Source organism: Carex rostrata, chromosome 25 (assembly GCF_964058835.1).
Source record: "Carex rostrata chromosome 25, lpCarRost1.2, whole genome shotgun sequence".
Taxonomy (NCBI): domain Eukaryota; kingdom Viridiplantae; phylum Streptophyta; class Magnoliopsida; order Poales; family Cyperaceae; genus Carex; species Carex rostrata.
The window spans coordinates 7,293,226-7,306,959 of record NC_135942.1 but is presented as its reverse complement, the minus strand read 5'-3'; the positions used below and the strand labels follow the sequence as shown (position 1 = coordinate 7,306,959).

The 13,734-nt window shown below is 34.8% G+C and overlaps 1 protein-coding gene and 1 pseudogene across 1 annotated transcript; both read left to right on the top strand.

The window, feature by feature from the left end:
• Positions 1-6,769: 6,769 nt before the first annotated feature.
• Positions 6,770-7,310, top strand: LOC144543679 (uncharacterized). Its single transcript, XM_078292031.1, has one exon. It carries the CDS (start codon positions 6,850-6,852, stop codon positions 7,123-7,125), a length of 276 nt encoding a protein of 91 aa, XP_078148157.1. The 5' UTR covers positions 6,770-6,849; the 3' UTR covers positions 7,126-7,310.
• Positions 7,311-9,112: 1,802 nt separating this feature from the next.
• Positions 9,113-10,620, top strand: LOC144576179 (aspartic proteinase CDR1 pseudogene; annotated as a pseudogene).
• Positions 10,621-13,734: the final 3,114 nt, after the last annotated feature.

Here is a 13,734-nt window from a genome sequence, read left to right as displayed (position 1 = left end):
ATGTATCAAGTTAAAAACTATATTGCTAAAGATAATAATTATACAAGGAGACTTAAAAGTTTTCATTTTTTTTATTTCTTTATTATGTCTTTATTTTTAATTTTTCTAATATTATTTTTTTAAACTCATATGTCAAAATAAAATCGTTAGATGTGATATGTATTATATTATCTACATGAACATAAATAATTGTCAATTTTTAACTTTGTTTTTATATAAATTAGCAAGTAGAAAAATCAACTTTAAAAGTTATTAGCATCAGTGTATTTTTGCAAGCTCTTGATAACCATCAAAATAAAATGATAAAATATATAACAAATTACAGTATTTTATTGTAATAGAAAATACCACACAAAACCAATGTACTTATGAATTAAAAGTCCTTCAACTTATTTTCTATAAAATAATGAATTTTGAACATATTTGCTCTCTTATAATATGTCCCTGTTCCAATCTATTTTAATATCATTTATTAATATTATTAAATAATTATTCATTTTATTGGTCTATTTTATATGAAAATATGTCATTTCTATGAGAATTTTTCTTGTTCTTTTATAAATATTCGGTTGCACGAACATAAAATATATGCTCTATGTTTTATTTTAATGAAACTGATTTCGGCCTTTTAATAAAAAAAAAGAAAGTATCAATTCCATTTGAGCTTAATTGAGCATGTATATATAGCCATCAGGGCTAAAGAGGTCTAGGGTTGAGTATAGTCTATGCTGGCATTATCTTCACCTTTAATTTTCTTCAATTTGATTTCAATGGCCTTGATTTGAGCTCCAGCATTTAAGGCATCATTTGCAGAGCCGTAGGTCAATCATTTCATGCCATTCTGGCAATCCATAGTGTAGTATATGCATAGCCCTTGATTTAGATCACTTAAGGGCTGGGATGAAGCATGTCATGAGTCATGCCCTTCCTCAGGTATAGGAGAAAGATTCTTCTATTTTGTATTGACATACAGGTGCAATGACGGTTGTGCATGAGGTTAATTAGGTGTCAGACCCTTCTCAACAGCTGTCTTTCCACTTATTGATTTACTGCGCATTGCTTTTGTGCACATAAGTATGCCCGTGACCACTTCGGGTTATACCCTTTAATTAAAGCATTGAAGGTCTTCATTTAACCTTCAACGATCACATTCAAACATCCAGAGAGCTCTGATTAGCTTTCGTTACTCTCAATTTCAGGAACCCTATAATTTGGGTACTTTGAGTTTGCGTCATTCGAGACCGTTTCTCTTCAAATTGACCGTTCAAAGGTCGTCGCATAAAGGTGAGAAACCCATTTGTATTCTCAATTTTCCCTTTCAGGCTTTAATTTTTCCTTAAACGGGATTCTCCATCGCTGGAGATGAAGGAAAGAGGGAAGAAGAGGAGAGGAGAAGCTGTCAGGCGGGACCCGCATGCCAGTCTTCCTCTGCTCTCCTCTGTCTCTCTTGCTTGAACTTGGTGTAGTGTGAGCCGTGTATAGGCTTGTGCATGGTGCACAAAGCACCGAGTGTATATACCTTGAAGGGGTCATGGAGTGCTGCAACACTTAAGGTTTAATTCACCTCAAGTCTGCCAGGACTCGGCGTATGATGAACCGTTTAACCACCAGCTCCAGTTTACATGTTTATCTATTGTGTTCTGGGTCTATCCAAATCTGTATTTCATCGAAATTTCCATTTATTCACTGACCAGTGGGCCCAGGGCTCAGGGTATTATTCTGGTACTCCAATTTGCACACAGAGAGGTTAGGGTAAATGCTATGGGTATCCAGAGACACATGGCACCAATTAGAGGCTGCCATGTCATCAAAACCTTTGAAAATTCATAACTTTTTCACCATTTTCAGTTAGAACCTGCATAATATATCAAAATTCATGGTTTGACATGTAGAATATTACCATAAACCCTTAAAATGTTATTTTTTATCCATCTTGGATAGCCTTTATGTACTTTGGCATATTTTCAAGCATTTAATATCGCCAATTTATTTGTTTAGCACCATTTTATGGTACAACAGCCGTTTTTGTGTTCAACGAAGAGAATCATTATTTCGATCAGATCGGTAGGGAGTAAGGAGAAGGGAGTGGGGAGAAGTCGCTATCCTTCTTCCCCTTCTCTCTCCATCTCTCTCTATCTCTAGAGTCGCAGTGCTTTGAGAGAGACGGTGAAGGAAGGCGGAGTGGCGCAGGTCTGAGGTGATTAGGTTTTTTTCTTTTTTTCTTTTTCTTTGGAAGAAGGGATCGAAGAGGGGAACAAGATCCGCTGCTTTTCCAAATCCCTACTATCTCTGCTCTCCTCCCTATCTCTCTCTCTCCTCTCTTCTTTCTTTCTCTCTCCTCCTTTTTTTCAAGAGAGAGATAGAGAGAAAAGTGGACAGCAGCACCCTGCTATTCTTCTTATAATAGCAGGAGATTTGGATCCTCGGAGAGGGATGGGGGCAAAAAGATAATTTGCTAGGAAGAGGCACAGCGCTCCCAGCGAAAAAATTTATGCATCTTAGATTTAATATGCACGATTTTTTATTCAAATCCAACGGTGCAGAGCAAAAATGCGTGTGGTAATACGTGTGTCTATACATGTGGTCGGTCCAATTTGAACTAAAATTAGACTTTTACACATATAAAGGATGTATTTAATCAAAGGAAGGCAGATTATTTGACTTGAGGGTTCAGATTCAATCCGAATTTAGATCAATCAATCCCAACCATTACAGTTTCAGCACAGCAAATTCAATTTAAGATGCATAATATAGAGGAGAGATCGTCAAATACGATAAATTTTAGTATGTTTTCATCCTATGAGGGAAACATTTTAATTTCATCAGATATACATTATATGTAGTTTGCTTATATATACAATGTCTCATTTATTTCAATTTTTAACATAATGTGATATTGTTGTAGTAGTTTGTTTACAATTTAAATGATAAATTTAACATGTTAAAATTGAATTGATTAAATATGATAAAATTGAACATGTTTTGGACACATTTTAATTTCATCAGATATATATGATATGTAGTAATTTGCTTATATATACAATGTCTCATTTATTTAAAAAAATTTATCAAATATTCCCAATAACCCTACTCTAAAGTAAAACACACTTTGAATTTGTATCCCACCGTCAGATCTGAGCGATCAAAAATATCATACCACACAATTGAAGATCGGATCGTCCAATTCGCAACTCAAAATTTGCAAGACTTTGGGGGCCAAGTTCAGATAATGTATTTAACTTTAACACCATCGATTCAACCGATGGCGTTTAGAAAATTGAATTAATTTAATTTACTTTCTCAGTTTCGACAAGTGTGTTCGTCTTTCACCTCGATCCACAGTACTCTCTCCACTGTTTGGGGTTTCTCTATCCAATCATCTCTCTCACATCTTTAAATTTTCCTTCTCTGCTCACCAAATCCCCTTCCACTTAGGAACAATGAGTAACTACATTAGTAATTTGCCCGACCCAATACTTGTCATAATCTTAGGGCTACTAGCCACCCAAGAGGCAGTGCGTATATGTGTATTGTCTAAGAGGTGGAACAACTTGTGGACCTCTTTACCCATCCTCAACATCAATGCGAGGGATTCTCAAGCCTAATATTCCATGGAGGGGGTCATTGCTAATTTACTAGAGAAGATTACTGCAGATGTTCATCTTCTGGAGTTACATCTCAAATGCGCTCTCCTGGCATAATTAATTAATATCTCTAATTGATGCGCGCGTGTCTAATTAAGTGTTTACAATAAAATATTGGGTACTGTAATTAAATAAATTGACCCCCAATCACATTATCATATTCAATTTTATGTGATTGACCCACATTTATAGTTTTAAGGTCACAAATTGCAATGCTAATTTTACATGATTGACCCACATAGCTAGTTAAATTCAAGGTCCTAAATTGGTGTAATTTTATATAATTGATCCACATAGTTCGAAGGTCCCCATCAATTGCATATGCATATTAATTGGTGTGCTAATTAATTGCATGCATATATGCATGCATGCAAGCATGGTGTCCTAAATTGAATTTATATATGGTTCAATTAATTGTTCTGACTCGTGTTTGTATATTATTATCCCTAATTACATGTGTGTGTGTATAGGAACTGCCAGTTTTGCCAGCAAGACTCCCAAAATTTGATAAGTTGAAGGTTTTCACCATTTTCATTTGTACGTATTCTTATTTACAAATGGAAACTTGGATCATAAAGAGCTGTCCAAACTTGACAAAGCTCAGAATAGTTCAACATGAGAATTGTATAAAGTATATATTTTTCCAACTTGACATATATATGCATAGCTTCCATGCATGCATCATTTAATTAATTGTTGTAGTTAAAGTAAAAAATCTACTTATCAATTGATTAATTGTTAATCTGTTGCATTATTGTGATGATCTGCCATGGCTAGTTGAGGATACAGTGTCACCAAATCCACCATGCCCACCGAGGTTTCAACCATCTCCAAGAAGAAATCTCGAGACAGTTGAGGCCAAGTACTAGAGGTTTGATAGCATTGTGTGGCGAGTGATGAAATATCTGATGCTTGGTAGAGGGAAATTGCAAAATTTTAGGAACTATCGTATAATGAATGGTTATTATGATCATACACGTAAAACTATGTACGAAGGAATGTGTAGTTATAGTGGATGGGAATGGGCTTTAGTAGAAGATGAAGCTCCGGGACTCACCACTATGCATGTCGAGAAGAGTTTGTTGTTATACTAGCTAGTTAGATATGTTCAAGAATATATTTAATTTGTATGGATATACACATATTGTGTATTTTGTGCTTATGGATGTTGTGTATTTTAATTTGTGTATGCATGCATGAATATATGTTGCATGTATATTAAATATTTTCAATCTATATATATGTTCATGAATGTTATGTACAATTAATATCTCTTGAAGTTTGGATGGGTACATGCTTAGATATAGGTTCTAATATTTTTGAAATTATGGCAGTAATGTTGAATGAAATGTGTGTGTCACTATTGTGCATTTGTGTATGCAATGTGTGTTATTATTATTCTGTTAATGATTACAACACAAAAGATATTAATTAGAAGTAAGTTAATCTTTAGTTAATTCTCTATTGAGTTGGTATATCATGTATGCTATTAATTAAATAATTATCTCATTAATTATAATTGCACTATATATTATATATTACATATCTCTGAATTAACTTAATAACACAATATACATAACTTTAATACATGGAGAAGTTGTTTTTTACTTTTTGGTCTAGTTAGTTATTAATTATTAGGTTCAAGTATTACCCTTTAGAACATCCCCATCGATTCAAAAAAACAACAAGGTTGGTATTGATCAAACTAATATTGATGGCTGATCTACATCACGGATGGTAAAGATCGCCACATCTACACGATCGGATTAATAGCCCAACCGATGTCGCAGAGTCAATCAAAATCAACGGTTGGGTAAAAATTAACCAATGGAAAAGAGGGGGGAATCAGCGCCATCGGTTTTTTAAACGTCAACCGATGGTAAAAAGTTTAACGTAATTACAGCGCTGCCACTCGTGACGAACACCATCTGTGCGGAAGCACATCCGATGGTAAAGGGGAGATGGAAAAAATGTTTTTGTAGTAGTGTGTCTTGTCGTGCAGTGATCAAATTTGAAAGGACGTGAAAGGTCACAACATGTTAATCACGCCAAGACCATGGCACGCTGTGACTAGATGTGTCCAAACATGATCGGTCACATTTGTCACGTTTAGTTTTTTTTTTCATAATTTTGGTTAAATTATTTAAGATCCACCTTTCGATCAAGATATAATGGTCTTAATTACATGTACTCATGTGTCGTGCCGTGATCAAACCTTTTACGTGAGATGTCACGACACGTAATCGGTACACGTGCTGTGATAGAACTGTGTCGTGTCGTGACGTATCTGGTCGTACCGTGACTTTTTTAGATCCCTATCCACTACTCCATTTCGATTTTTTAGGAGAAAAAAAAATATTTTCTTGTCAATATTTTGTGTCTACCACTGATCAAAATCCTAGATCTGTACCTGATTCGTACCCTTAGATAACGAAAAAAAAATCTTTACCCATACTCATACCTGATAAATTTATGAAAATAATTTTATCTGTATCCGTCTTATCGAATACGATACGGATGAGGTAAATGAATAAAAGGGTGACATTTGCACCCCTAGAAATACCAAGTAATTTGTCTTTCTCTGTTTTCTCTAATTTTCCTTTCGTAACGATTTTTTTTTCTTTTCTTCATCAAGTGGGAAAGTGTTTATATACATGGGTAAAAACAATAGTGGGGTGGTTGAAATTTAAGTGGAATGGTTGCCATGTATTTAAAAATAATGTTAAAATTCATAGGTGTTACAAACATAATCTTTTAATTTTCGTGCGGATTCAAATCAAATGGTTCGGATCTAACCTCAAAATTTGAGTTAACTCTCATAGGATACGAATTCAAAATAACTTCCGACATTTAGTTATTTAAAACATAGATCTTACTATTCTTATTTATTTCGCAAGATTTCTCAACATTGTGTAATAATTAATTTTGTAATACAGCAATAGAATTGAACTTTCCTTTGGTGGTGATATTTACTAGCAAACAAATTCGTAGAATTAATCATACTCTTTTCACATCCAGCGGATTTATTTCGTCTTTTTCTCCGCATCCAATTCAACCACTACCAATTTTTCCACAACTTCATTACCTCACAGAAAGCGACAGTTCATCTAAACCAAAATTCCATTTCCCTTTTTAATTTCGTTGACCTTTAAAATCCAAAAACCACAAATCCTTGGTAGGCACTAGCACATGGTAGAGAAAGAGAATGCTGTGCTGCTTCGGTTGCGGCCCCAAAAATAACAGGTCTAATACTGTTAACAAAAACAAAGATGAAAATTGGGGATCAAACGAGGAGATGCTGACAGATTTGAGTACGCTATCTGTGAAGGAGCAAGCGAAGAGGTTGAAGAAGGCAAAGGAGGAAGAAGAGATGGCGTGCCGCGAGGCCGAGAAGGTGGTCCAGTGGGTCAGAAGGGAATCCGCTAGATTTGATGCCTCCACCGTAGATGACTTGGTTTCCAAGGAAGGCCAGATCAAATGATGCATATATATATGGTGTCTTTTTTTTTTCTTTTTTTTCTTTCACTTTTCATCATTGTGAATGTATGTAAGAAGGATGTAAATTTATTATTTGGTTAAAAGTATGTAGGAAGAAAGAATATATACTTATTCGTCCCCAAAATATACAGGAATTGATAATTCTTGTCAGTCCTTTTGACCTTTTCAGCATATGAATATCTACGGGTTTAATATATATCAGAATTATGATGTTGTTTGAATGAAGGTTCTCATTTTTAATTTGTTTAAAATACATCTTTACGTGAGAGACAAGATGTATTACATATTATCAGACCTGTGATTCTAATAATTAATTATGTTTATTTTTTACTGGTTGAACTATCCCTTTCCTGTCCATAAATAACCGTTGCCTTCAATTTTGACAGGAGCTAAAGGTTCCCTACTTCATACTTTCTTTTTTATTAAAAGGCCGAAATCAGTTTCATTAAAATAAAACATAGAGCATATATTTTATGTCCGTGCAACCGGATATTTATAAAAGAACAAGAAAAATTCTCATAGAAATGATATATTTTCATATAAAATAGATCAATAAAATGAATACTTATTCTATAATATTCATGTCATGAATGATATTAAAATAGATTGGAACGGGAACATATTATAAGAGAGCAAATATGTTCAAAATTAATTATTTCATAGAAAATAAGTTTAAGGACTTTTAATTTATAAGTAAATTGGTTTTGTGTGGTATTTTCTGTTACAATAAAATACTACAATTTGTTATGTTATCATTTTATAATTTTATTTTAATTGTTATTAAGAGCTTGCAAAAATACACTGATATTGATAACTTTTGAAAGTTGATTTTTCTACTTGCTAATTTATATAAAACAATTGTAAAAATTGACAATTATTTATGTCCATGTAGATATTATAATGCATATCACATCTAACGATTTTATTTTGACATATGAGTTTAAAAAAAATATTATTGGAAAAATTAAAAATAAAGACATGATAAAGAAATAAAAAAATGAAAACATTTATGTCTCCTTGTATAAAACCGGAGTGTATTCAATTTTAATTGTTATATATCGTGTGGCGAGTACGTTTCTGACTAAATTTGAACTTCTATACGCAAAAAAAAGATGCATTTAATTAAAAGAAGATAAATTATTTGATTAAAGGACTGATATTTAATCTGAAATTTTATCTTTTAATCATAATCATTGGCAGATCAAGACACATGCGTGCTTAATATAAGAAGTGCCAGTATTTATGCCCCTTGCTACTAATTACTAGCTACTAATCGGCAAATACAAATTTATTTACAAAAATAAGATTTCCATTGCGATGTTACATCTCGATCGAGCTTCATATTTTATTGCAACATACTTTACAACTTGTTTTTTTCTGTGTATCCTGATTTTATAATTAAACTATGCTTGAAACCTATTTAACTTAGAGATTATCTCAAATCTAATTAAAAATATGCGTTAAGAACATTATAAGACAGATATTTTTATATTTGTTAGAGTTAACTATATATCGAAATGTATATCTAATTATTATATTATCATATATATGCGTTCAGAATTTAAACAGCCTTGTAATATTTCGAAAATAAAGATATTATATATGGTTATGTTCGAGCGATATATAGACGGTAGAAAATTAAATGTTGAAAACACTGTACGTATACGTGCGTGTATATCCACACTATCAATTTTAATTTTTGATACAATGGATCGTTTCTTCAAATAACCTGATGCATTGCACCGCAAAACACGCCTATAATTATAATTATTGCATTAATTCTTTTCCAATAAATTTAATTAATCAAGCACCTGAACCAAAATCTCTTTAGATCCTGCTGGATAATCCTTTCCCCTTCTCCTCTGTTCAGACTACCTAAACCGCTCTATAAAACCCCCCACACAATCATTTCGATCTCCATGCATTATCCTACACTAAACACATCGATCAACTTAAACCTCGATCTACACAAAAATGGCTTCAATAATAACTCTTTTCACATTCCTTTCAATCTTTGCACTTAGCCTTCTCACCACAGCTTCTGCTGTTGGTTTCTCAGTCGAGCTGATCCACCGAGATCATCCGAAATCTCCATTGTACAACCCCACATTCTCCCTGTCTGACCGTGTCCATGCTACAGCATTGCGCTCACATGCACGTGCCAATGCCTTACGCCGCACCTTTTTCTCTAAACTCTACACTGCCACTAGCATGTCAAGCACTACAAACAATGACTCTCCTATTCCATCTCAGCCTCCTTCTGACTCTCCATCTCCTGCTTCTCCGAACGTCCCAATCGAGACTGACATCATTGCCAATTCTGTCGATTATCTCATGTCAGTACGTCTTGGCACGCCATCTAGACAGATTATTGCAATAGCTGATACAGGCAGTGACCTTATCTGGGTCACATGCAAGCCTTGCTCAGACTGCTACCAGCAGGATGCCCCACTTTTCAACCCAGCCAGTTCCTCCTCCTATTCAAACCTCCCATGCAGCTCCAAGCAATGCTACCAAATGCCTTCTTCTCGGTGTGATGATTCCTCATCCGCTTCCAAATGCATCTATCAATACAGCTACGGTGATGGGTCAGAAACAAGCGGCAGTCTTGCCCGAGAAACTGTCACCTTTAATACAACTTTCGGTAGTTCTGTGGGGTTCCCAGGGGTCGTCTTTGGTTGCTCACATGTGGCAAGTGGAACATTTGAACGACATTCTGCCGGTCTAGTCGGGCTTGGTGCAGGTCCGTTGTCTCTCGTGTCACAACTCGGTTCATCCATAGAGCATAGGTTCTCATACTGCTTGGTTCCCTATGGCTCTACCAATGTAACCACTAGTCAACTAAACTTTGGGTCTGATGCACTTGTATCTGGTGATGATGTAGAGACAACAAGAATGGTAAGTAGTAGCGCAGAGACCTTTTACACTGTAACACTTGACGGTATAACAGTTGGCAAAAACAACACCTTGGGTTCTATACAGAAGTCATACATGATTGTTGATTCTGGCACAACTCTGACCTACCTTGGTTCAACAGTTCTTGAATCCTTGGTGGAAAGACTAGCAAAAATCATTGGGCTACCGCAGGTTGAAGACGGCCAGAGGCATTTCCCCCTATGTTTTGATGAGAGCAATGCTGCGACGGATTTCATGTACCCGGATATTACTCTGCAGCTGGGCCAGGCGACTGTAACTCTTAAACCTTACAACGCTTTCATAATGATAAAGGAGAAAGTGAGATGTCTTGCCATGGCATCAGATGACGGTATCGCAGGTGATAATTTGTCAATTCTTGGCAACATTGCTCAACAGAACTTCCATGTCGGTTTTGATTTGGCTTCGAGGAAGATCTCGTTCGCTCCTGCTGATTGCACCAAGTACTGAGCAACTATATATGATCTATAAGCTCGGGTTATGGGTTTGTCTATTTATTATAATTAGCGTTCTATTCAAGTATTTTAAATATTTAGATATGTTGTAGGATGTGTTCAAAGGAATCTCTGCTTCCTTATCCATAATTATAAAGCATGTTTGGTTAATTAAAGTATGAAAATAATCGTGCCTTCTTTTTAGGAATTTTTGCAATTTATTATAAAAACATTCAGTTGATTTGTATATGTTTGTTATGATCTTCAAGAGTTCTCTGATCCCTTTTATTATGATTGACATGTCAAAAGGCAATTTCAAGTTGTCAAAGAATTACAAGGGCAACTAACTGCAGAAATTTATCCAAGAGGATTAGAAGAAAAGAACTTCCCCTTTGTAGTACTCATCTGAGGCTTGAGCTCAAAAAAATCTCAAATCCACAGTTTTCATTCGTTTTTACTGTGCTGCTTACCAGCAATGTCAAATTCTCAGACGAAAAGAAAAACCATATTTCTCAGACAGTTTCAACATCACTGGATTAGCAGCATATATTCGACATGAGCCTAATCTACATCAAAAGTATAATAAAAATATATTCCAAACTCCACAGCAATCATAAACCACTTAGCACGGAGAGTTGAGACAAACTTTCCATGTGTTCATTCTTTCATATACAAAATGATAACATGAGAGGTCAAAAGCCAGCTGAATTTACATAAACTTCGTTTTTAAGCACATTGACACACATTTGCCCGCAATGATGGAGAAGCATCAAAAAAGTTCAACTCACCACAATAGATTCATACACACTTGATTATTGCGAGTCTTTCAAGAAGAGAGAGAACAGAGTCTTATTGTGAGGCTTTCACGAAGAGAGAGAACAAGCTACAGTAGATGGAACAGTTGAATCACTTAATCACTACTAGATGCAGTTGGAGGTTTCTCTTTTGGATGTTTCGATGAATAATGATCAACCAGCTGCTTCTCATTTGCAAGTTGTACCTGCAATAACCAGTAACAACGAAGAATAGAACAATGTCAGAAATTCTAGATTGTTAATATAATTATCATAATAACTACAAGGTAAGTGAATTATAAATTCTCATAATAAATGAGAAAATATTTAATAATGAAAAGTATCATTTTTAGGAGGGTACAATTCCATGCCTCCATTATGCTTCCGCTTTTTAGTTTCTTAATAACAAATTTTAAAACTAAAATAAAAATCATCTAGTACTTTATATTGCTTGTAAAATTAAGTGCCATTCCAGCTCTATCTTGATGGGCATCAAGACATTTGTAAATATCAACTGATATGGACAATTTCTGAACATTAATTTTCATTCGCTCAATGCCAGTCAAAATGAGGCCGAAATGCCACAAAATTCTTCACACAGAGAAAATATGAAATAGATCACATGGTTTTATTTTATATTTAGAGTCTAATGTTTTTGCTAATTTTCATTTGCTAATAATAACTGTAAACATTGTGGCACCAAGTTGAGACAATGCTCCTCAGAAAACACAGCTTCAGTGTACTTGATACTATCAACCATTGAATCAAGTGCTGTGGAGGGAAATATAAAATCGCACATTCAGAGAGAAGAAGAAGCCTCTATAAATATTCATCAATGAAGCCTATGATGAATGGACCCTTCTTAGCTAGACAAATTGTGTTCTCTAAATTGTTTTATTTCTCTTCTAGTTTCCTTGTTTGTGCTGACCCAATTCTCTTAAAGTCATTTCTGTTTACTGTAATCTTTCTTTAAGACTAATGAAAAGACAGGAGTATGACTCATTTTATTCTCTCAGGTAAAAAAATTGAAGTAAATAACATCTTGATTAAGAAAACAGATAAGGGTTCTTTCTTATTTCAATGATTGGAAAAATAAGTAACCGCTTCAGAAAAGAGATATCTGCATTACTACACCGAAACTTTTATTTAATAGATATTGCCCCCACATCAATATCTCTTCAGCTTTTCAAATTTCCTTTTGCTGAAGATGTGTCTGGAGTTCAATACAATTTTAATTAAAAACCAGATGATATCAGGTCAAGATGCTAGCTGTATTTGGTTGGTGTGAAGTCTCATAACTTATCTGATATAAGTCATATTAGAGATAATGATGAATTGGCACCTCAAAATTCAAAAAGTGCAAATACTAGCAACCTAATATTAGAGTCATGCAATTTAGGGTTATTTTATTGGTATTAAGAGACTATCATAACATCCTTGGATTTTATTCCTTTATTGAAAACGTTCGGCAGGACCAAAATTGTTAACGGAGTCTATTTTACATCCCAGTAAGGGAAGTTCAGTAATTGAATTCCTAAGGCTTTCGATCCTGTGATAAAACCAGTTACCTTTCGAGTAGTACTCATCCCCAAGTTAAGCTGGTACTCGTTGTTAAAGCATGTGTTCGATCTTTGGATAAGTCTCTTTTTTTTTTTACCTTCTTTTATTTAAAGACGAGTAAAAAGTTTTTTTTCTGAAAATTCACAATAATGTTTCTGTTTTAATTAGACAAATTATAGGTAAATATGGAAAAGCACATGTGCTCAGTGAGGGAGTCCAGCATTTTCTATGGTTGCAACAAGAGCCTTCTTGCAATCAAACAAAGATCCCAATTGATCGGTTTACTTGGTTGAAATAAAGATGGTAAAGATCAGCTACCTAAGTATTTATTGAGACATTAACATACTTCACCAGCTCAACACAACAACCACCTCTTTGTATTGTAATCTATTTTACTTATCTTTTTTAAAAACGAGTGTCTTTGCCAAATAGGAGAAAGAACAAATTCGGTGCGAGGGAACATGAAAAGTGAGTGACGCTTTGGAATTAGCAGTGTAAGATGATAAATTGAGGTAAAATTCAGGAGAAAGAACAAATCTTGGAGACGAAATCTGGTAGATCGACTTAATGATTATCCCGAAAACCTAATTCTAGTGAGAGCGGGAGAGGGAGTAGAGGTAACCTTGCAAATGGGGCAAGGGACTTTGAGGCCGACGGCGCGCGCTTCGATCTGAGAGCCTTTGGCCTTCTGATTTTTCTCGGCGTTTCTCTTCTGAGCATCTATCTTCTGCTTCCCTCGCACCATCTCCTCCCTTCTCCGATCAATTCGATCTAATAATCTCTCTTATTTCTCTTTTTCCAAAAGCCTCACTCAATCTCTCTCGACCTCTTTCCCCCTTCTTTTTTCTTCGACCCTCTCCCCTACGAGTG